Genomic DNA, 22,036 nt, shown 5'->3' with positions numbered 1-22,036 from the left:
CAAGACAGGAACAGCAAAAAGCAAGCAGTGTCTGAGACCAACAGGTTAAAGGCCACTGCGGAAGGCAGGCAGTGCTTTTGTTTTCTCTCTCTATTCTACCTAGCAACTGATGACACTAACTATTTCCCCTGTTTTTACTGGGAGAGGATCCTAGGTGTCACTCAGTTGCTGAATCACTCAAGAGCCAGTAGAGTATAGGTTCTTGAAAGATCAGCAGGGACCTGTCAGTGTTTTGGTTAAAAGGATCGGAAAGAGAAGGATTTCAGAGGGGCTGATGGTGCTCCTGTTACCTCTCATCATTGTATTAGCAGTGATGCACAGTGATGCTCGTGAGTACCCCAAGTTCTCTTTGCCCTGAACTCCTCAGCCGAGGCAGCCTCAGGGAAAGAGCTTGTCTTCCTAAAACTTCTGGTGAAATGATTAAGAAGCCAGGGGCAGAAAATTGTGTTTATTAAACCCAGGACTTGTCAGAGGGTTGGACTAGCTGTACAGTTTTCCAGTTCATGTGTGTAGGATTTTGATGTCACCTGCCTTCTGAGGGGTTGGAAGCCATTCTGGAAAGACCCTCTGAGTAACTTCCTCACTTCCTACTTCCCTTCTGAGCATTGCTCCCTTTCTTTTCTGCTCATGTCTTTTCTTTTACTTTTGTTTTTCCTCTCTACTAGCTTGGTAAGTCTCATGAGGATGTGGTCAGAGTTTCAGGGCCATTGAACAGTAGAGCAGATCCATTGTTCAGGTTTACTTGTTTTTTCTCTTCACCACAAGCCCAACCTGTAACACAAGATCCCAGAAAGATAAAACCATGGTTCTGGACTTGTTTACTAGGTGTAAGAGATATCAACTGAGTAGAAGGAGTTTTTCATTGTTTAGGGAGCCTATGTTACTAGGGAAGCAGTTGCTTTCTGTTGCCCGCAATACACCAAAAGACCTGTGGGCTGGAAGCACCAGGCTTCTCTGCCCTAAGCAACTGCTTTCCCAGCTAGGGGCCAGCAATCCCAGGTGGCTGCCAGGCAATGTCTCCATCACAGTCTGGGCCACCACCATAGGCAGTGATTCATGAGCATGACAGGAAGGAGCTCTTTCAAATCATCTGTGTGTTAATTATACAAATGTTGGTTGACGACCTACTGTGTGACAGCACTTTTGGGGACATGACCACGAACAAGACAGACAAAGGTCCTGTTTCTATAGAAACTTAATCCAGAAAAAGTCCTACCATTCAAGTCAGAAATGGAAAAGATTGAGGGTGAGGGTAAGAGACAGAGGATAAAAAGAGGAAAGGAGTGATATTTCTAGAATGTAAAAAGCCTATATATTACCTGTATTTAATCCTCAAAGAACTCTCCAATAATATGACCACAATATCCCCTAAACATAATCTTTCATGGGATGGTCTAACTGACCCTTGTGGCAGACTAAGAAAATATCCCCATTTCCAGATGAGGAGACCCAGGCCTAGAGAGGTGGGCTCAGCTCACATAATGAGCAGAGTCTGAAGTACATGCAGGTCTTTTAGTCTACATACCAGGGCTTTCCCGCAATATCACAGCACCTCTGGATGTGGACGCTTGGCACTTCGATAATAGGTGGAATGAGAAATAGAACCAGTCATATATAAAGGGTAGGGAAGGTTGCTTTGTGCTGGCTATTCTCCTTTTGACTCCTTCCACTCCATCCTTCTCTGGCCTGTCTTGTGCCCTGGGAGGCTGACTGCTACAGACGGCATCACCCAGTCTCTCTTGCAGGCTGATTTCTGTTCGGGTTCACCCAATGGGAGATGCTGAAAGGAGAGCAGTCACAGAGGAAAGAGAGGTTGGGATATTTCCTTCTTCCTCTTTCCCCACTTTGTTTAATGTTTCTGGTGGTAGCTGTGTCCCTCTGCAATATAGTTTTCTCTGAACAGCCCTTTCTTCATGGTTCTAGCTCCCATTAGGCCTCAGGAGCACTATTTGCTCCTCCAATCTCTACAGCCCTAAGGGTGGTAATGGCTTCCTATAGTTGTTAGCTTATGGGTGCCCTATCATCCCTCATCTGTTCCTGTAACTTTGCTCATACCCCTGTGTGAAGTCCCTTCATTAAAGTTTCTTCATGTGACTCATCTGGGATGAAGGTTGTTACCTGCCAGGATCCTGACTGAGTGTCCTGAGCATTGAGGGATGATGACAGGGAAGGGAAATGGGGTTATGAAAAAGGTCTTGGTCTACTTGATATTTGGGCCTAATGCTAGCCCTGATAGGAGCTTCTAGACATGGAAACGCAGGGAGGAGATACCAGAGTGTATGGGGGTCACAGCTCAATGACAAGATCACTCCAACATCACTTCCAGTGTGTTGATTTCATTGACTCCATGGCCTGCAGTAGACTGTGCTTTCCTTTGTACTTCCATAGCTCCTGCTCACAGCTTTATAACTTTCTATTTACCAAAATCTTTCCTTCAAGGCTCTCCTTAAAGGCAGGGAGAGAGATCTTCTCATTTTTCTCTTCTTTATTTTCCTCATACTTCCTAGTGACCAATAGGCACTTAATAAATGCCTCCTGGAATTTATGTTCCAAGGTGATGTCCCTAAGAAATTGAAGTGATCTGACCGTGTGCCATAGAAAACTTGGTCAGCAATAATGACTAAATTCACAACTGTGGTTTATTCTAGTTGCAGAGTTTGTATGAAAAAGAAAGATGTTTCATGCTTTACAGCTCCTCTTGTTCTTCATTTCAGCCTGTGGGAGACTGTGAGCTGGTGACATGGGTGGGTGTCATCAGGACGGGGGCATGCATGGGATCTCTCTTGCAGAGGCATATGTGGTTTGTGTGTTTCATCCTGAAAAAGCCAAGGTCAGTCTCTTGATACTACTCATAAGTCGATGGATATTTCAATCTGCTATATCAATCTGCTTCATGAATGATGAAGTCCTTCACAGACAAGGAGTAATGATGGATAAGTCCCCTGAACTGTCAACTGGGCTAGTGTTAAAAGACAGATTTGCAAATTATCTGCTTAGAAATGACCTTGAGTTCCAAGAGTTAACATGAGAAAATATGGGCATTTGCTATAGACATTATTAGACTTCAATCTGTTTCCTTGGAGCTGTTGCCAAGGCACATGCAGTAGAAATTTCTCCAAGATACTGTCTTACTCCCTTAAGGCCTTCTTGGTTGACATTGAATCTATCTAAATCTGAGAAATTCAACTAATTTGTAGATTTTCTTCTGACTAGTTGCAATATTTGTCTGTTCTCACTAAAACGCATTGAACTCAGTCATCCTGTTACCCCAGAAGGATTGCCAAGGACTCGAAGGAAGGGGCCTAGGTTAAAGATCAAGCAAGTGGCTCTTTAAACACTTGCTTTATGAAACCCAAATTGAGACAGATGACAGAGGACATTCTTTCTGACAGCCAAATTTATATTTATTATGGAAAACCCTTCAAGAGTGTAAGTACCAAATCACATTTTGTTACAACTTCAATGAATCATTTAAAAAGAATAAAATTCATAAAAATGTAATTCTTCTGGGAAATAGGAGAACATATGGTCGTCATTGTATACAGAGAGTACTGGGAAAAAAAAACCCACCAGGGCACATTCATTCATTCTCCAAAGCTCTACACGGCCCACACTGATCTCCTTGCTATTCCTCAAATACATGGAACAGGCAACTTCCTTGAGGACTCCAGCTTGCTGTTCCATCTGAAAGGTTCTTCTCCTATGACTCACTTCCTCACTTCATTCACATCTCTGCTCAGATGCCACCTGCTCAGAAGGCCTTTCCTGGCCCCTCTACCTAAAAGGTCAGCCCTCTTCACACTCTACCTCCTTTCCTTGCTTTTTTTCCTTTTTCTTTTTTAAATTTTTCTCTTTTAAACATTTTTTCTTTTCATTTTCTTTTTTTCCCTTTTTCTTTATTATTATTTGTGTGTGTGTGTGTTTATGTCCGTTCCCTGCTTTATTTCTCTTCACAACTCTTATCAGCAGCTGATCCTGTATTTTATCTTCACCTACTGCAGGTCTTCCTTCTAGAAAGGAGCTCAGAGGGCTGGGATTTGATGTGTTCATTGCCGTATCCCTAGCAGCTAGGACTGTGCCTACTGGAAGTTCAGAAAAGGGTAAAACTTAAAAGAGACATTGGTAACCTCCAAAGGGTAGCCTCAAAAGAGTAGCTGAAGAGTCAAACTGTCACATTCAGCACTTCCGGGCCCCCGATGACTTCCTGTAGTGAGAGGAGTTGTTAGGAGAGGGACTGGCAGTTCTTGATGCGTATAGAACTACCTATATCACTGCATAGTTTGAGAAGTGTCCAAAGGCCCTCTTAACTAAAAATATCACCCTCTACTTCTCCCCCTCATTCCCACGATGCCTGAAATTGCAGAGAGTAGTTCCCAGGAATCATAATCATTTTGACTGTATTAAGGCATCGGGCTACTTGGGAGGGCCAACAGATAATTGGGACTTTGTTGAACTGGATATCCAATTGGGACCCACAGCCAATTGTAGGAAGGTCTGGAGCCGGGGTCCCCAGGGACTGGGAAATCCAGGACAGTGAGTCATCCTGGACACAAGGGGGCGGGAGAGAGCAATGGTGATCTGGGCGAGGAGCTTGAAACAGAGCCTGAAACAGAGCCTGGGATGGGGAAGTGCCTCTGCTTTGGATCAGCTGGGCAGTCTAAGGCAAAGGGGCTTCTAGCCTGAGAGGTCAGAGTGTAATTCCTGGGTCCTCCACTTATGGATTCTAAGGATGATCTTGGGCAATTTTCTTCAACTCTCTGCACCCATTGTCTACCTGTGAAATGGGAATTTTAAGACCTTTAAGACTCAAAAGGTTGCAGTGAGGAATAAATGTAACTCATGCTTATCAGAGGCTTAGCATGGTAACTAACACATGGCGGCATGTGCTCAAGAAGTAAGTGCGGTTCTGAGGGTTATGATTCAGAGTTTGCTGCCCTCCATGGCTCGCGGAAGGCCTAACTTCATAGCAGGTTTTCTACCTCCTCCTTGTGGATCCCTTTGTGTGAGAGCAGGATCTCTCTCCTAGCTGCTGGAACACCCCATTGGTACCTCTTCTGTGGCACTTTGAGGTCATATGAAGGGATATTTGTTAAGGTAGGATAGAACGTATTTAACAGTTTGTTAGCTTGATTTATTCCTTTAAAATATTGGGTCTCTGGAATGTGGGCCTCCTTTGTCCTCTTGACTCAGCCATGCAAATGTCAGTGCTGGTCCTGGGAGTGTCTTTGGAGATGGGTTTTGATGACTGGGGAGGATGTAGATGGGTCAGGATGGCAGGAAGTAACAAGATAAAAGGCTCAGAAGTGGGCATTTCCAGAAAACAGCGAGCAGAGCAGGGGAAGAAAGCCACCGTGCTGCATGCCTTCTCCCCTCCAGCTCTTCGGCAGGGCATGGGGGCCCTTGGCCTTCTCAGCCTTGGCTCTGCTTACCTCTTGGGCGTCATCTCTCCTCTCCTCTGTGACGCTCACTGTCCTCCAGCGTCCTAGGCCATTGGTTCCCACAGCGGGCCACGCTCTCCTAGCCCCTGTCTGCACACATGGTTTCTACTGTACTCCCACTGTCCTCTCTCCTATGTCCCTTCCCAGCCTCGTTGCCTGCTCACCTCCTACCTGTCCCAGGATCTCCCCTAAGACATACCTTCTCTGGAAAGTCTTCCCTGAGGCCCCGTGCCCCGCACTGACCCCATCACAACACCCATCCCACTACCTCAAAACTGCCCTGTCTCTATCAGCCTAGGAGCTTCTTTGCTGAGCTGAGAGACGTTCAGTGCAGAAGCGGCAACGTCAAACATTTCATTTTAGCCTACTTTTGACGCTTAGTGATTATTATAGTTCTTATAGTGATGTTTGGCCAGAAGAAAAAGTAAAGAAGGCATAGGAAAATTGTTGATAGAGTTGGGTTGGTATAATAGGAAAAGCATTATGCTTTTTAAAAATTTTCCTCAGGAGGCCTGAGTCCTTATGTGGGTTCTCACTGTGGGTCAGTCAAGCAGACTAACCTGGTGTGTGTGTGTGTGTGTGTATGTGTGTGTACACACATGTGCAAGCCCAGCAGTGAGATGGGGGCCCGCATTTATCCACCTGGAGCCTCTGTTGGTGAAACATGGGGGTTGGGTTATCAGGGTTTTCAAACCCTCAGTGTCCCTCGGACAGCTCTCCCCCAGGGGTCCAGTGAGTGGTCCTGGGCCCTTCTCCCACAGACCAGAACACTCTACTTCACTTACAAGTTGAGTTACCTGTAAAAGTTCATCCTAAGGTTTCCAAACCTGAAAAACCAGGCTCCAAGTCTTGGTTAAAGCTCTAAAGTCCTTTCCAGGTCCCAGTTCCTGGGGTTCTGTGATTCCATAAGAGGAAGTATCAGCTGGGTCCCAAGAAGAATGGGTGCAACTGAACATGGAGGACGAACATGGGGATTAAATGGAATCCAGTAGTTTATGGATCTAGATCAGCCGTGACTCTAAGTATCTGCCTTCTTTGCCTCTCTCCCAGGGACTTACTCTCTGAGATATTTTCACCTGAGCGTCTCAGATCCTGGCTATGGGATCCCTGAATTTATTTCAGTTGGGTATGTGGATTCTCATCCCATCACCATGTATGACAGTGTCTCTTGGCAGGAGCCACAGACCCTGTGGATGGCGGAGAACCTGGCACCTGATCACCGGGAGAGGTCCACACAGCTGCTGCGGGACGGCAGCAGACGTTCAAGGTGGAACTGAAGTGGCAGCAGCATCACTGCAATCACTCAGGTGGTGAAGGCAGCAGAGACGAATGCTGTCCATCTCTAACCCCCAACCCGGTAGAGGTCCCTGGGCTGACAGTGAATGTGAGCAGTTGCTGAGTTGCATTCTTTTGGCAAAGCTTGGACAATCTGGTTGACGGGATTCAGTGCCTGCCCTCTGTCCTGTGCATCTTTCAAATTGTCTGTTTCTCCCCCAGGAGCCCTTGACCCCCATATCCCTATCCCATTCGCATTTAGGCTGCTGACCTGTATCTTCCCCTTTCTCCTCCTAAATTTGGCCAGCACGCGTCTCATCTCCTGGTGGCCAGGCTTAGTGAGGTGCTTGTTTATGCGCAATGACTTACTAAATATATTAACTTTCCCAGGGATATTTCTGGCTCCTGCATATCTCTCCCTTCTCTACTGCACTAAAAACTTTATCAGTTAGTTGTTCCCCATATAGGATAACTCCCAAGGAGGGAATTATCATACTCCTTTTGTATGCAGTAGGTACTCCTCAGATATCTGTAGATAAATGGGCTTACATCACAGGAACCTCCTGGCGGCTCAGTGATGCCATGGCAGGCCTGTGCAGTGATGTATTCTGGGGTAGAAGATGTTTCCAGTCATGCCCCCTGTCACATCACCTGGGCACCCACCTCCGCATCCCCATGTCAACCCCTCCCTTCCTGCCTGCATGTCTATTCCAGCGTTTCCACACTTAGCAGAGAATGATTGGCTGTGAGTTACTGGAGGATGGAAACACCACGGGGTTTCTCCAACATGCGTACGACGGACAGGATTTCATTATCTTCAGTAAATATACCCTCTCCTGGATGGCTCTGGATAATGTGGCTCACATCACCAAGAGGGCATGGGAGGCCAGTCAGCATGAGCTACGATATCAAAAGAATTGGCTGGAAGAAGAATGTATTGCCTGGTTAAAGAGATTTCTGGAGTATGGGAAAGGTACCCTACAAAGGACAGGTAAAGAGGAGGGAGAACACCTTGTCCTCATATCCTCAGAACCCATGGTTTTATACGTAACTTCCTCTCATCTAAGTTATAGCGACCCTATTCTGAAATCCATTTTGTTACTATCATGTTCTGTAACTCTCCAGGAAAACCTTCCCTAGTTACTTTTTATCAGCATTTTGACAACATGCAGCAGTTCTTGTCTTGACAGAGTGGAGTACCTCCAGGGACACTTCCTTTTGGTGGGGGGGATCCAGTGAGACAAATCCTTCCACCTCCTGTCAATGATAAGTTGGGAAATACTTTGGGAGGGGATGCATTTCTTCAAGTTGTGTAGTAACCAAGGGCTCACACACCACCAGGATGAGTGAAAATCTGAAATTACCAAGAAGACAAACAGGGTCTTTGCTTTACTAAAGGAGTTAGGATAATATTCCTTTCAGTAAAGCTCCTCTTATACATCAAAGATATGACTCAGGTACTGGGCTTCCCTGGTGGTGCAGTGGTTGAGAGTCCGCCTGCCGATGCAGGGGACACGGGTTCGTGCCCCGGTCCGGGAAGATCCCACATGCCTCGGAGCGGCTGGGCCCGTGAGCCATGGCCGCTGAGCCTGCGCGTCCGGAGCCTGTGCTCCGCAACAGGAGAGGCCACAACAGTGAGAGGCCCACGTACTGCAAAAAAAAAAAAAAAAAGATATGATTCATTTGGTCAACTTTTAGTTAACACAGGACTTTTCATGTACGATTTCATTATTCAAAATGAATTACGTCTGCATCATGCTGTGGGAAACTCCCAGACAAAATGTGCCTTTTCCCGCAGGAGTGATTTTTAATGGTGGAGCTTTCCAGAGCTACGGCGGGCCCTCAGGGAGGCATCTGGGCCACAGGTATGAATATGGACTCTCTGTCCAAGTGCATCCTAGAAGTTGGGTCAGAGAAGATACAGTGACATTGGTTTGTCTTTTTCCAAGTGATATTGTTATTATTAATTACTATCAACTTTTGAGGGAATTTTGTCCTTGGTTTCAAAACTTCAGTAAGTTTTCCCATTTTGACAAACATTATTCTGCTTCAATCATATGGAAGTCACTTTTCTTCTAAATTCATCTTTCAACCCATGAAATGTGGAAGAGATACCTTTGGAAAATGGAATTCAGGGTAAGAAAAAGGGGAAGGAGAAATGGGAGAGATATAGGCTCTTAGTACCTTGGGGAAAAAACTTCATTTATTCAGTAAACATGTGTTAAATGCCTACTATGTTCTAAGCACTGTATTAAATGCTGGGATATAGCAATGCAAAAGACAGACATGATCCCTGTTAGAGAGCTTACAGTCTAGTTTTGTAAGGTCATTCCCCACCTCTGGTCTCACTAGGTGCTCAAGTTGATCACAGCATAATATTGATGAGTCCTGGATAATGGGTTTGAAGCCAGTGTGGGCCAGGAATTTGGCTTTGTTTCATAGCCACAGACTTAAACCTCGATTCAGGTGATACCATGCAAAGCATGTTATTAGTTCAAAGTAAAACCAACCCTCTACTAGAAAATTAACTCAGAGTTAATGGGCCATTATGTTTTCTTTAGAAAGTATAGCACTAATCCCAATCCAGCAAGTGATAGCTGCTGAAGCAAAAAAAAATTTTTTTGTTCTTTTTATACAGTGACACACCTCTCTCAAGAATGATACGCACCGTGAGTTCCTGCTTTTTATCTTGTGGAGTTTGTGAATTTGAGTTAAAGTTTGTCAAGTACTAAGAGAATCTTGACCAAGTAGGCTAAAAATGTCAATGCCAGCTTCTCAGTCTTTGCTGAACATTGCATAATTTATTTCTGAGCTGTAAGGAAAAATGCATATATCTGACTAAAAACTTTTCCTTTCAGAGCAAAATGGAGTTGTCTACCTTCCTACACCAGATCACTGATGGGAGATGGCTATTTTCCAGCTGTCTTTCCTCTAGGAACCATGGTCTCTTCTGTCCCATATGGACTCAAGTCCAGCGCTCAAAGCTCTTGACCACACCCACAACAGACATGGACATTATAGGATTAATTATTTATGGCAGACAGATAGGAGCCACAAAATGTTATTTGTTCTTTGGCTCCAAAAAGACTGTCAGCTATCAGGCTCTTTTGATGGACTCCTTCATTACATTTCCTCTAAATGTGGCTGCTCTCATGGCACAACACTTCCTTACGTCCCATTTGTCAACAGTGGTTTGCGGGTAGATTAGAGAATCTCAGGGCTGGGAGAAAACTTCAATCCAGGGCCGGAAATGTCTTCTCCAATGCCTTTGCCCTGAGCATCTAGCCTCCACTTGAATTCCACCTGTGAACGTCACCTCACTATGTCACAAAAGGCCTTTCTCTTCTTTCATGAGAGTGTTGACTAGGCAAGAGCGGTGGGTGCCATGACTGTGACCCTACAGACAGGTTGGACCACCCCATGAGAGCAGTCAGCCAGTCTCTACAATGGCCTGTGCACTGGTGGGATCATTTTACACCTTCCCTGGCCTGAGAGAAAGCAAAAGTGCCCTGTTCTTTTGCCAGGCAGCTCTGCCTGGTAGCTTGGCATCTTGGAAATATACCTGGTCAGCTCTGTGGAGGTGATCTCATTCTGTCTTTTGTAAGAAAGTAAGAAAAATAAGTATCGGACATTATCAGCTTTAGTAGAAATACAGAGACTTGAACCCAATTGCTATCTTTTAATGTAAAAATGATAGTGTGTCTCAGAAGAGCATCCAGTTCTAATTTCTGTCCTTCCTCTACTGGCTTATTGTAGATGGGCCTGACTCACCTTTATACATGGGCTTTTTCTCCATACATCTGCCCTGGGAATAAATAAAAGCCCCACCGTGAGAATTAACATCTCCTTGATCCTCCTTACTCTTCCCAACCGCCTAAAATCCTCACCATCGTTTACCTCTTGTCCTGCCCTGTGTAGCCACCGGTCCTTGGGTTGACCATCAGTTATACATTCATCTGTCCCACTTCACTGACTCTGTCTGACCGCACACGTCAGCTCTGATACTCGCTTCAGTGGCCCCAACTTGGACAACTGACTTTGAACATGTATGTCAGACTTGACCTTTGCTTTCCCTTGACCAATGCATTTGCCCTCTGGCTTTAATCATCACAGCCACAGGTACAGACACTCTCAGAGTGCTAGGGCTATTCCTTGCTCCACTGTCCCCACCTCCTTCCATGGTTGAAGCTCCCACCCCGTGTCTCTTTACTGGTGCCCGCTGAGTTGCATAAGAGCACAACTGTGTTTGTTTATTTTGCTTTGAGCGCTGCCATGGGCAATTGCCATACCATCTTTTAAGCAGTGTTGCACTGTGAAGAGAGCAGCTTTATTTCTGGAATGGTTTCTTCTTACAATTAGAATAGTTAGGACTTAAAATATTTTTGGATGGACACTTACAGTGATTCAGATGCTGTATCGATATAAATGTCTTCTCCAACTGCCTGGTACTCTCATCAGAGACATGAATGGTCAAAGCCTTCTTGTGCTCCCAGGGCCTTGCCCTACACTTAACATGTAATAAAAGTGTCCACATGGATGAAGAGGAGGAGGCAGAGGCAAGGGCAAGGATGTGGTGGTGAGACCTTCTGTAGCGTAATTGCAGCGTCTCTGTGTCTCCCTTGGGGATTTTATAATATAAAGAGAGTTATCATATAAAATAATATAAAGGGATGATTTTTCAATAATACCTAAAATTTTGCACCTTCATTTTACAAGTGGCTCAAGATTACATTATTTCTTAATAATTTTATTTTATTTATTTTTATTTTTTTTGCGGTACGTGGGCCTCTCACTGTTGTGGCCTCTCCCGTTGTGGAGCACAGGCTCCGGACGCGCAGGCTCAGCGGCCATGGCTCACGGGCCCAGCTGCTCCGTGGCATGTGGGATCTTCCCGGAGCGGGGCACGAACCCACGTCCCCTGCATCGGCAGGCGGACTCTCAACCACTGTGCCACCAGGGAAGCCCTATTTCTTAATAATTTTAGACTTATTGCTTCATTAACTTGTGTTAGTTGATTACAGATGCTTGGTAATTGGAAACTATGAAATATTTGATAATGTAATCTAAACACTAAAAACAAAGGACTGTGCTGTCACCACAATCATGTTTTGACTTTGGATTGTCTTAATATTTGGATTAAGAACACTGGATGAGAAATCTGTTCAACTCTCTTCTTAATCATATTTTTTTAAAACTCTATTGTCTATTTTCTTTTGAAGCACATACAGACCAAAATATAGTATATTTAAATGGCAGTGTAACAGGGAGGGAAGAAAAGCAGTTTGAAGAGCAGGGTGAAAGTCAGGCAAAGTTTTCCTGGACCAGGCTCCTCTGTTGTAAGGTGAGCTGTCCCATCGGAGGGCTGGCCTTCTCTGCCTCTTCCACTATTTTCAAGTTCTTCTGGGCTGTTCCTTATTTCTGAGGAACTATGTACTTGGTTTTTCCTCTTCTGTCTACTTTTTTTTTTTAAATAAATTTATTTATTTATTTTTGGCTGCGTTGGGTCTTTGTTGCCGCGAACAGCGGCTACTCTTCATTAAGGTGCACGGGCTTCTCATTATGGTGGCTTCTCTTGTTGGGGAGCACAGGCTCTAGGCGTGTGGGCTTCAGTAGTTGTGGCTCATGGGCTCAGTAGTTGCGGCGCATGGGCTTAGTTGCTCTGCGGCATGTGGGATCTTCCCGGACCAGGGCACGAACCCGTGTCCCCTGCACTGGCAGGCGGATTCTTAACCACTGCACCACCAGGGAAGCCCTTCTATCTACTTTTGACCTAAAAGGAGATTGTTCTCTCAGTTGTGGCCATGAGGAATAGTCGTCCACTAGGGAAGCCAGTTGATCATTTTCTGGCAGGGTCCCTCTGAGAGGCCACACCTTATTTTGATTGCCCGTGTCTGGGGTCTTTGCCTTAACATGTGCAGGTCAAGCATCCCACAGGTGCATAAACTGGAGTGCCAATGTATTCATTTACTGTGAGAAACACAATTGCCAAGTGGGTCAGATATTTGTCTCAGCTGGTCAGTACATCTTCCAGCAGCAGAGTCTACATGAGAACAGCTAATCACAGGCAGAGCTGTGTGTGGTGGTCCCACAACTGATGCATGGGGTGGGGTGGCGGTGTGGGACAATTCTTGCTCTTTAGCTCCCCCTTTCCAGGGTTAGCTGTTCTTTCACACACTATTCATTCCCAGAACATTCTCCAGGCAGAGTGGGCAGCAGCGCTGGAGGGGTTCAGGGTCGCTTGTGTCCCAGCCCAGGTGTTTTCCACTTGACTGCACTGCCGTTCTCACAGGAAGAGTCTCCACTGCCCTTCCTGAAATGTCTTCACCACCTCTCTTCCTTTGGACATTTGCCAGCTTTTAGCCTTGGATCTCACTGTAACATCTCTACATCTCTCTTTCACTCTGGGCTCCCTCTCTCCAAAGTTCTTTTATCTTCTGGTTGTCCCAAACCCTGCAGGCTGTGTCACAAATCTCAAACCCTGGTGGTTTAAAACAACAACAATCACTTTATTATCTTTCGTAGTTTCTGTGGGTTGGGGATTTGGGTAGGGCTTGGTTAGGCAGTTCTGGCTTGGGGTTTCAAGTCAAATAGTGGCTGGAATTAAAACAGTGCAGTACTGGAGGAGCTGGGGGTGGGGGGTGGTCAGGCATCTCTCTCTGTGTGGAGACTTGGGGGCTCTCCATGTGGTCTCTTTGTGTGGGTTAGATTGGGCTTCCTCACAGCATGGTGGCCTCAGGGCAGCAAGACCGCTTACATGGCAGCTCTTCCCTCAGAGCAAGTATCCCAAGAGATCAGGGCAGAAGTGCATAGCATTCCTCTGACCTAGCCTTGGAAGTCACATAATGTCACCTTTGCCCTACTCTAAGTAGTCAAAGAAATCACAAAATCCTGTTCAGGTTCAAGGGGCGGGTATAGAGATCCCAACACTCAATGGGAAGATTGTCAAAGTCATGTTGTGAGAAGAACATGTGGGTGGGAGGTATTGTTGCGGTCATTTTTGGAAAGATAGAACCTGTCACAAGTGCCATGCCCCACCATCTGCTCCCCATTCCACCTTGTATTATTGTCCTAGGGCTGCTGTAACAACGTACTGCAAACTGGGTGGCTTCTAGAACAACAAAAAGTTTTTGTCTCACTGTTCTGGAGACCAGAAGTCCAAAATCAAGGTGTTGGCAGAGCTGTGCTCCCTCTGAAGGCTCTAGGGGAATATCTGTCCCAGGCTTCTCTCCTAGCTTCTGGTAGTTCCTTGGTTCGTGGCTGTATAACTCCAGTCTTCAGATGGTGTTCTCCTGTGTGTGTGTCTCTGTGTCCAATTTCCCTTTTTATAAGGACACCAGTCATACTGGATTAGGGGTCCATGCTACTCCAGTAGGACCTCATCTTAACTAACTACATCTGCAACTACTCTATTTCCAAATAAGGTCACATTTTTAGGTACTGGGGTTAGGACTTGAATAGGGGGTGTACACAATTCAACCCACAGCACACCTGTACCAAACCTCTGCAGGCTCCCCTCAATCCAGCAAAAGCTCCTTTTGCTCCAGTGAATCAGCTAGCACTTAGGAAATCAAACTAATTAAATGAATTCTCCCTATAGTGAGATTGACTATAATCAGCCCACCTTACCTTAACTCTCCATGAGAAGGGTTAGGTCAAATGAATCTGGCAGAATTTTCGATGGTTCTGGGGGAATTTGGGGGACAGCAATCCTTTCTTTAAATCACACCACTTGGTTTTCTTCCATTTATAAGGCTCATCTCCCAACCTCTGCAGGACAAGGAAAGGTATTCTCGACCTCCAACTTTTATCCCTGATGGTAAAGGCAGTTGCTCATTGATCTACTCGCTCAACAGCTTCTCCTCTAGAGCCTGAGGCTTCTGATGCCTGCTGTCTTTGATTCTCATAAGAAGGTCCCATTCTGCCAGAGCGGGGATGCTTGTGTCTTTCAGTAGGTTAAATATGCATTCAGACCCCTGGACATAAGATTTCTGGAAATCTTAGACCCTCAGACCGTGGGCACTCAGACCCCACTCAGACCGTGGGCACCCCCTGCTGAGGAAGAAACCCAAACTGTGACTCCAGAGGAACTCCCCAAGCTTTCACTGAGGTGTCCTTCTCCTTCTCTCTTGCTTCCCCATAGTTGGCTTGGCTGAGTAAAAAGAACACCAAATACCGCCACATACATGAGTGACTTACCATGTAGCTAGATAGACACCATATCTGCCATTAAATGTATCTTTGTTGTAAATCTTGTTTGATTACAACACTAAACTCTGCCCATTTATTCTATTTCTGTGGGTTAGGACCACAGCTAACCCATAAGGGACATTTGTGCAAATTAGAAAATTGTTCCCTTCCTCTGGGTGGACACTGACTAAGGCCGGGTCACAGGGCTTAGCCAGCAGAACATAGAGTGGATTTCTACCCTGTCTGCCCCCTTGGTGGGGTGTCCTTGTACAGAGCACAACTTTACATGACAGCTCTGGTCCTACCATTAGAAAATGGATGGAAATTGGCTGCAGACTAAGATGAATGAATTAGTTTGGAAGAGAGGGGTAATGATGGAAAAATACAGGTCAAGTCATTTGAAATGGTAGAATTAGAAGCCCTGTATGTGGATACAAACAGCTAAAATTATCTGAAAGGTTTTACATAATCCTATCATCGAATTTATTTATGGCCATCTATTTTTAAATTTCTATGTCATATTAGACAGTCTGTTTGCACAATGCCTTGTATGTAGTAGGAACTCAGTAAATACTTCTTGAATGAACCAGTACAGTATTTTAATTAGCTAGTCCTCATGTGCTGGTGCAAAAGAACAGTGTCATCTTACAGCTGAAGTCATAGAGGAGAAATATCCCACTCAGGATTGTATGACATTCGAGGGGTCCAGGATGAACACTCCAAGGATTCATCTGAATTCTTCAAAGGTTTCATCAGCATTAACATTCTTTATTTAATACTTCACCTTGTTATTGCCTTGTCTGTGAGCTTAGGGATCCCAAACATTCTAACCACACCCCTCCTCCCTGACACACATATTAGGGACAAGGACAGATTTCAGAGGTTCTTACATGAGGCACCTTTTTCTGGAAGGCTTTGAGAAGAGGCACTGAGAAATGAGTTCTCAACCATCTTGGGGGCCCAAATATCTGATACTTAATATATATCTTTTTATTCTTAAGGCCAGTAGAGCTGTTGTATAATCTGAATTTTCTTTTCTATCATCACTTGGGTATTTAGTTAATGAAAATTCTTGGGAATTCCCTGGCGGTCCAGTGGTTAGAACTCGGTACTTCCACTGCAGAAGGCCTGGGTTTGATCCCTGGTCAGGGAAATAAGATCCCATAAGCCACATGGCACAGCCAAAAATGAGAGAGAGGGGGAGAGAGAGAGAGAGAGAGAAAAAGTTCTTGAAATACAAATTCTATCAGTTCTTACCCATGACCTATGAAGTATAGGAAAGTGCTTGTTCTAAGGAGAATTGATCATGATGTATTTGTTCTCCTTTCCCCCTTCCTCCCATTCAGTGTTAGCTGAACCCAGCAGAAGCTTCCGCATTTGTTCCTTAGTGTGGGTTGGGTGTGAGAGAATGTTTGGGACCAGAAGGTTCTGTGTCGGTTGGAGCTGGACAGTTGGAGTGAGCAGCTGAGGGGCAGCTGGAAGGCTGGGTTGGCCTGGAGCCCTGGCAAGCCGAGGCCCGGGCTGAGGCAAGTGCCATGGCAGCAGCCAGACCTGCGAAGAAGCAAAGCAGGGGCCAGAGAGTGGCAACAACTAAGGAGAAAAACAACTTCTGAGAAAATAGCTTCTTTTTTAAATTTAATTTAATTTTTTTATACAGCAGGTTCTTATTAGTTATCTATTTTATACATATTAGTGTATATATGTCAATCCCAATCTCCCAATTCATCCCACTACCATCACCCCACCCCCGCTGCTTTCCCCCCTTGGTATCCACACGGTAGTTCTCTACAACTGTGTCTTTATTTATGGCTTGCAAACTGATTCATCTGTACCATTTTTCTAGATTCCACATATATGCATTAATATACGATATTTGTTTTCTGAGAAAATAGCTTCTTAAATGGAAAAGAAATTCAGGGAACAGGAGGCTCCAGAATGAAATGGGAAGCCACTAGAATGGAAAAGGAAGTGAAACCAAGGGAAAAATGAGATATTTAACCCCAAGCTAAAGCAGTCTTTGCTTTTTTCCCTTTTTGAAGAATCAGTGTGGATTCTAAGGTGAATTTGTTAGCTGAACTGAGTAAAATCTCTCTATTTTTTTAAAGCAATACGACAGTAGCCTAAATAGAGAATTCTGGGAATACCCGGAAAAGACATAAGCTCTAAAAGGTGACAATTCCAGGAAAATCTGGAATAATAAAAAGGAAAACATTTGGGGTCCCATCATCTGCTGAAATACAACCCTTTGATGTACTTAAAAGATCCCAATGCATATACTCTGCATATTACATGACAGCTACAGATACATGGGCCCTGTATGATGTACCACAGGAAGTTGCCAAACCAGATGTAACCCTCAGAGGCTGAGAACTTGGGCTGCCTGCCACCTGACTTTAAAAAAACTGAATTAGTCATTGATCCCTGAGGATCAAGGAGGGTTGAGGACGAAAGGCAAGCTGCTCTAACCCAATTTAGGCCTTTGCAACTGAAACTGCAATCAAATTTCAAAGATTTGTAAATTGCCCAGCTTCACAGACCTGCGATCAGTCTACAAGATGACATGTTTATAGGCCCAATGATGACATTTTCAAGGATTGGCCTCTGCCACACGAATTAGTTGTTTCTCTGTGTGGCACTGTAGACACTACACTTTCATTAAAGCCACAGAGTTTATTTACTCCAGTTTCTCACTAATAATCTGCCACAGACAGTGATATTCAAGTTAAATTCTTATGCCTTTCATTAGTTAATCAGCCATTCATAGAATGTATGTTCCCTGAGGCCTGAGACTCCAGTGCCTGGCACAGAGCAGGCACTCAATACATGTGCATATTGACTAAATGAACTTCTGTAATACCCACCACAAGCCAGACTATACAGGCAATAGTGCCAATGACATTTTGAAAATTAGCAAGTGCAGAGATGGCCCAGACCTGTGCTTGTAAGCAAGTCAAGCTCACATAATACAGAATGATTCTAGGGAAGGTAATCTGGAATGTATTTCTGTAAAATAGACCCTGGGCTTCATGTTAATAGAGGAAATACAATTCTGACAGTGACCTTCTGTGATAATGCTGAACAACACAAGTTGGATAAAACTTTAGAGTCTAATGGACACAGGAAAGCCTGCATATAAATATTGCATTAATGAAGGAGAGGAGGGAGAAAGGGAAGGACTGGAAACACCCAGGGCTGCCCCCCTCCCCGCAGAAGCTGGGCTGGGCTTCCAGGGCCAACAGGCAGTTGTGATGGTGACATCTAGGAACTCAGAGATGTCCAGTGAGACGGAGTAAGCTCGAATCCTCTCGTTTCTTTTGCCTTCCCCAGCTGGCCAGTCCTCAGAATTAACCCTGTCTCTCAACCCTTCAGTGCTCTTTGGCTCTGCCCCACAATGCACACCGGCTGCTCTGTGCTGGAATTTATCTGTTTCCACACAGCTTATCTGTCTGGCTAGCCTGGACACTGCTTAGGGACACAATTTGAATTCTACCTCCTTCGCTTGGTATCAGGGTGATCTTAAGTTATTTAACTTCTTAGCCTCCGTTTTATAAAAACAGGTAAGTACCTGTTTCCCAGTGCTGACGTGTGAGTTAAAGGAGATATGAGTGTGTGAAAGCACAACGGCGCAGGGCATGCCATGTGCTGTGTCTCTTCCTCTAGGTTTTCTCCAGGGACTACTCCCCATGTCCTGCATAATCATAGCTACCATTTATGGAGTGCTTACTATGAACTGGGCACTTCACATGTATTATCTCTAATTCCTCATAACTTCAGCAGCAGGCATTCCCATTTCACTGAAGTTCAGATAAGTTCTATTTCTTGACATGGTCACAGTTCATAAATGGCAGAGGCATGATTCAAACCCAAGTCCTTCTCCATATACAGCTGTGCTCTTTCCAGTACATCACCCTATCTGCACACAGTAGGCACTCAGTCGATGCCTGATGGAAATTATAAGGTATCATCTACACTAAACTATGTTCCATAGTGAACCTCGGGAACAAATGAATAAAAACAAACTTTACAATGAATCAGAAACGAATAAAGTCCCTTATAAATTGTGAAAGGCTGGATCTTTTTGCTCAGGCTTTGATGATGTGGCTTAAATGCTGAATAGGACCAAATGAAACACATAGGGAGCTGTCACACATTTCATGGAAATGTCAGTGAAGCCCATGGATAGGATTCATTCTTTGGCAATTGTTGTCAGATGGCAATAGCTGAGGCACAAAGGGAAAATTTAAAAAGCTCCTCACCTTGGAAACAAACTCACCCAAGGTAGATCCAGTGATACACAGAATTTTCGAACTGGGAGGTCATTTAGGGGTTATATAGTTGAATTCTCTTATTTTACAGATGAGAAAATTGAGGCTTGGAGAGAGTAAAATGATTTGCCAAAGGAAAATCTAAAACTAATTACAAACTTCAAATCTTTATAACATAATGTCACTAGTCATTAGGGAAATGCAAATTAAGACCACAGATATCACTACATACCTATAAGAACAGCTAAAATAAAAAGTAGTGACAACACCAAATGCTAGCAAGGATGCAGAGAAACTAGATCACTCATCCATTGTTTGCAGGAACACAGAATGCTAAAAGCATTCTGGAAAATAGTTTGGCCATTTCTTTAAAAACTAAGTATATAGTTATCCAGGAATTATACTCCTGATAATTTACTCCAGAGAAACGACAACTTATGTCTACATAAAAATCTGTACACATTGCTCATAGCAGCTTTATTTGTAATAGCTAGAAATGGAAAACAACCAAAATGTCCCTCCATAAAACAATGGTACACCCATGCTATGGAATATTACTCAGCAATAAAAGAGAATAAACTATTTACACATGCAACAATTTGGATGAATCTCAAGGTCATTAGGCTGGTTGAAAAAAAGCCAATTTCAAAAGGTCACATACTACATAATTCCATTTCTATAACACTCTCAAAATGACAAAATTTTGAGAGATGGAAAACAGATTAGTAGTTGCCAAGGTGAGGGATGGTTGTGGAGAAAAGGCTGGGTGTGATTATAAAGGGGTAGCATGTGAGAGATGATAGACCTGTGTCCTGATTGCAGTGGTGGTCACACAAATCTACACATGTGATAAAATGACATAGGACTCATGCAGCTCAATATTGAAAAAAAAAACCAATCAAAAAATGGACAGAAGATCTAAATAGACATCTCTCCAAAGAAGACATACAGATGGCCAGGAGGCACATGAAAATCTGCTCAACAGCACTAATTATTAGAGAAATGCAAATCAAAACTACAATAAGGTATCACCTCACACCGGTTAGAATGGGCATCATCAGAAAATCTACAAACAACAAATGCTGGAGAGGGTGTGGAGAAAAGGGAACCCTCTTGTACTGTTGGTGGGAATGTAAATTGATACAGCCACTATGGAGAACAGTATGGAGGTTCCTTAAAAAACTACAAATAGAACTACCATATGACCCAGCAATCCCACTAGTGGGCATATACCCAGAGAAAACCATAATTCAAAAAGACACATGCACCCTAATGTTCATTGCAGCACTATTTACAATAGCCGGGTCATGGAAGCAAGCTAAATGCCCACTGACAGCCAAATGGTTAAAGAAGATGTTGTACATATATACAATGGAATATGACTCAGCCATAAAAAGGAACAAAATTGGGTCATTTGTAAAGACGTGGATGGACCTAGAGACCGCCATACAGAGTGAAGTCAGAAAGAGAAAAACAAATATTGTATATTAACACGTATATGTGGAATTTAGAAAAATGGTACAGACGAACCGGTTTGCAGGGCAGAAATAGAGACAGATGTAGAGAACTAACGTATGGACACCAAGGGGGGAAGCAGCAGCGGGGTGGGGGTGGTGGTGGGATGAATTGGGAGATTGGGATTGACATATATACACTAATATGTATAAAATAGGTAACTAATAAAAACCTGCCATATAAAAAGTAAATAAAATAAAATTTAAAAGTATATCTATATATATATTAGTGGACTAAAAAAAATTGCATAGAACTATAGGCACATATTGTATGAGTGTCAGTTTCTTGGTTTTGATATTGTACCATAATTATGTAAACTGTAACCATGGAAGAAACTTGGTGAAGGGTACCTGGGACCTCTCTGTACTATGTTTGCACTTTCCTGTGAATCTCTAATTATTTACAAATAAAATATTTCTTTTAACTGAAGGACAATGCAGTAACTCATTTCTTTTATGATACTTGTAATTATCTGGCTTATATGAGACTAGTTCCACGTAGAGATTGGCCAAATAATAGAACAGTCTGATAGCTCTAGCTTGTTAAAGTGATCTGTGCCTGTTATCACAGCTACCCCCAAACTCCTTTTTAGAAAAATCCCATTTCATTTGCAACCAGATTGTAAGCTAAGATATTTAATGGGACCCGTTAACAATGGAATAATCTGAAAAGGCTGTCTTATTAGAGTTTGGTAATTTCATATTGTAATATTAAAATAATTTGTTTGGGGAGTGTTGGGAGCATTTCCACTGTTTTAAAACCCTGTAAAAGAAAAAGCGTAAGGTATTTGGTGCTGGGATCCTGCTACCATCTTTTACAATTTGAAGGTGTCCCCACCTAAGGTAAGGTAAGCATCATCAACCTATGTGACCAAAAATGCTCGTCACTTGGTGGTGAGCAGCTCAAGATGATTTGGATGTTAAGCCTCTTTTTACAGAGGCAGGAGGGCTACCTCTTAAGACTGATTATACTTCAGCCATTCGGATTGTCGGGTTATCAAGCTGGTTCCCTTGCGGCGGCTGTTTTCTACTTGTTCACAGCTGTACCTTGAGTCTGGTACATCATCTGTTTTCTGGGGCTCTTAGTGACCTAAGGGGTGTGACTAATGCTTTCCGTTATGACTGTACTGGTCAACCTAATGATTGAACTTCAGTTAACTGCATAGTTCCTTAGGGGCAGTTCCTCATGGAATTGATCCACATGTGTGGTTAGGTGTGATGCAGCTCACCTCCTTGTAGGGGAGACAGACAGGTAAGAATACAATAGAAGTTCATCGCGATCAGTCCTACAACAGAACTACGTGCAAGGACAAAGGTGGGATCCAAGAGGGCAAAGGTAATTCTTCTGCGATGAAGG

General features: G+C 43.9%; 1 protein-coding gene across 1 annotated transcript; it reads left to right on the top strand.

The window, feature by feature from the left end:
* Nucleotides 1-274: 274 nt before the first annotated feature.
* LOC307066520 (major histocompatibility complex class I-related gene protein) lies at nucleotides 275-9,612 on the top strand (the record flags this gene model as incomplete). Its single annotated transcript, XM_079723700.1, is given in 6 exon segments — nucleotides 275-329; nucleotides 6,489-6,686; nucleotides 6,689-6,745; nucleotides 7,428-7,441; nucleotides 7,443-7,704; nucleotides 9,572-9,612. Coding segments are annotated over 6 exon segments (627 nt in total).
* Nucleotides 9,613-22,036: the final 12,424 nt, after the last annotated feature.

Source organism: Hyperoodon ampullatus (genome assembly GCF_949752795.1).
Source record: "Hyperoodon ampullatus genome assembly, chromosome: 2".
In the NCBI taxonomy this organism is placed as follows: Eukaryota; Metazoa; Chordata; class Mammalia; order Artiodactyla; family Ziphiidae; genus Hyperoodon; species Hyperoodon ampullatus.
The sequence above is the reverse complement of the archived record's forward strand: the minus strand, read 5'-3'. Positions and strand labels throughout refer to the sequence as shown.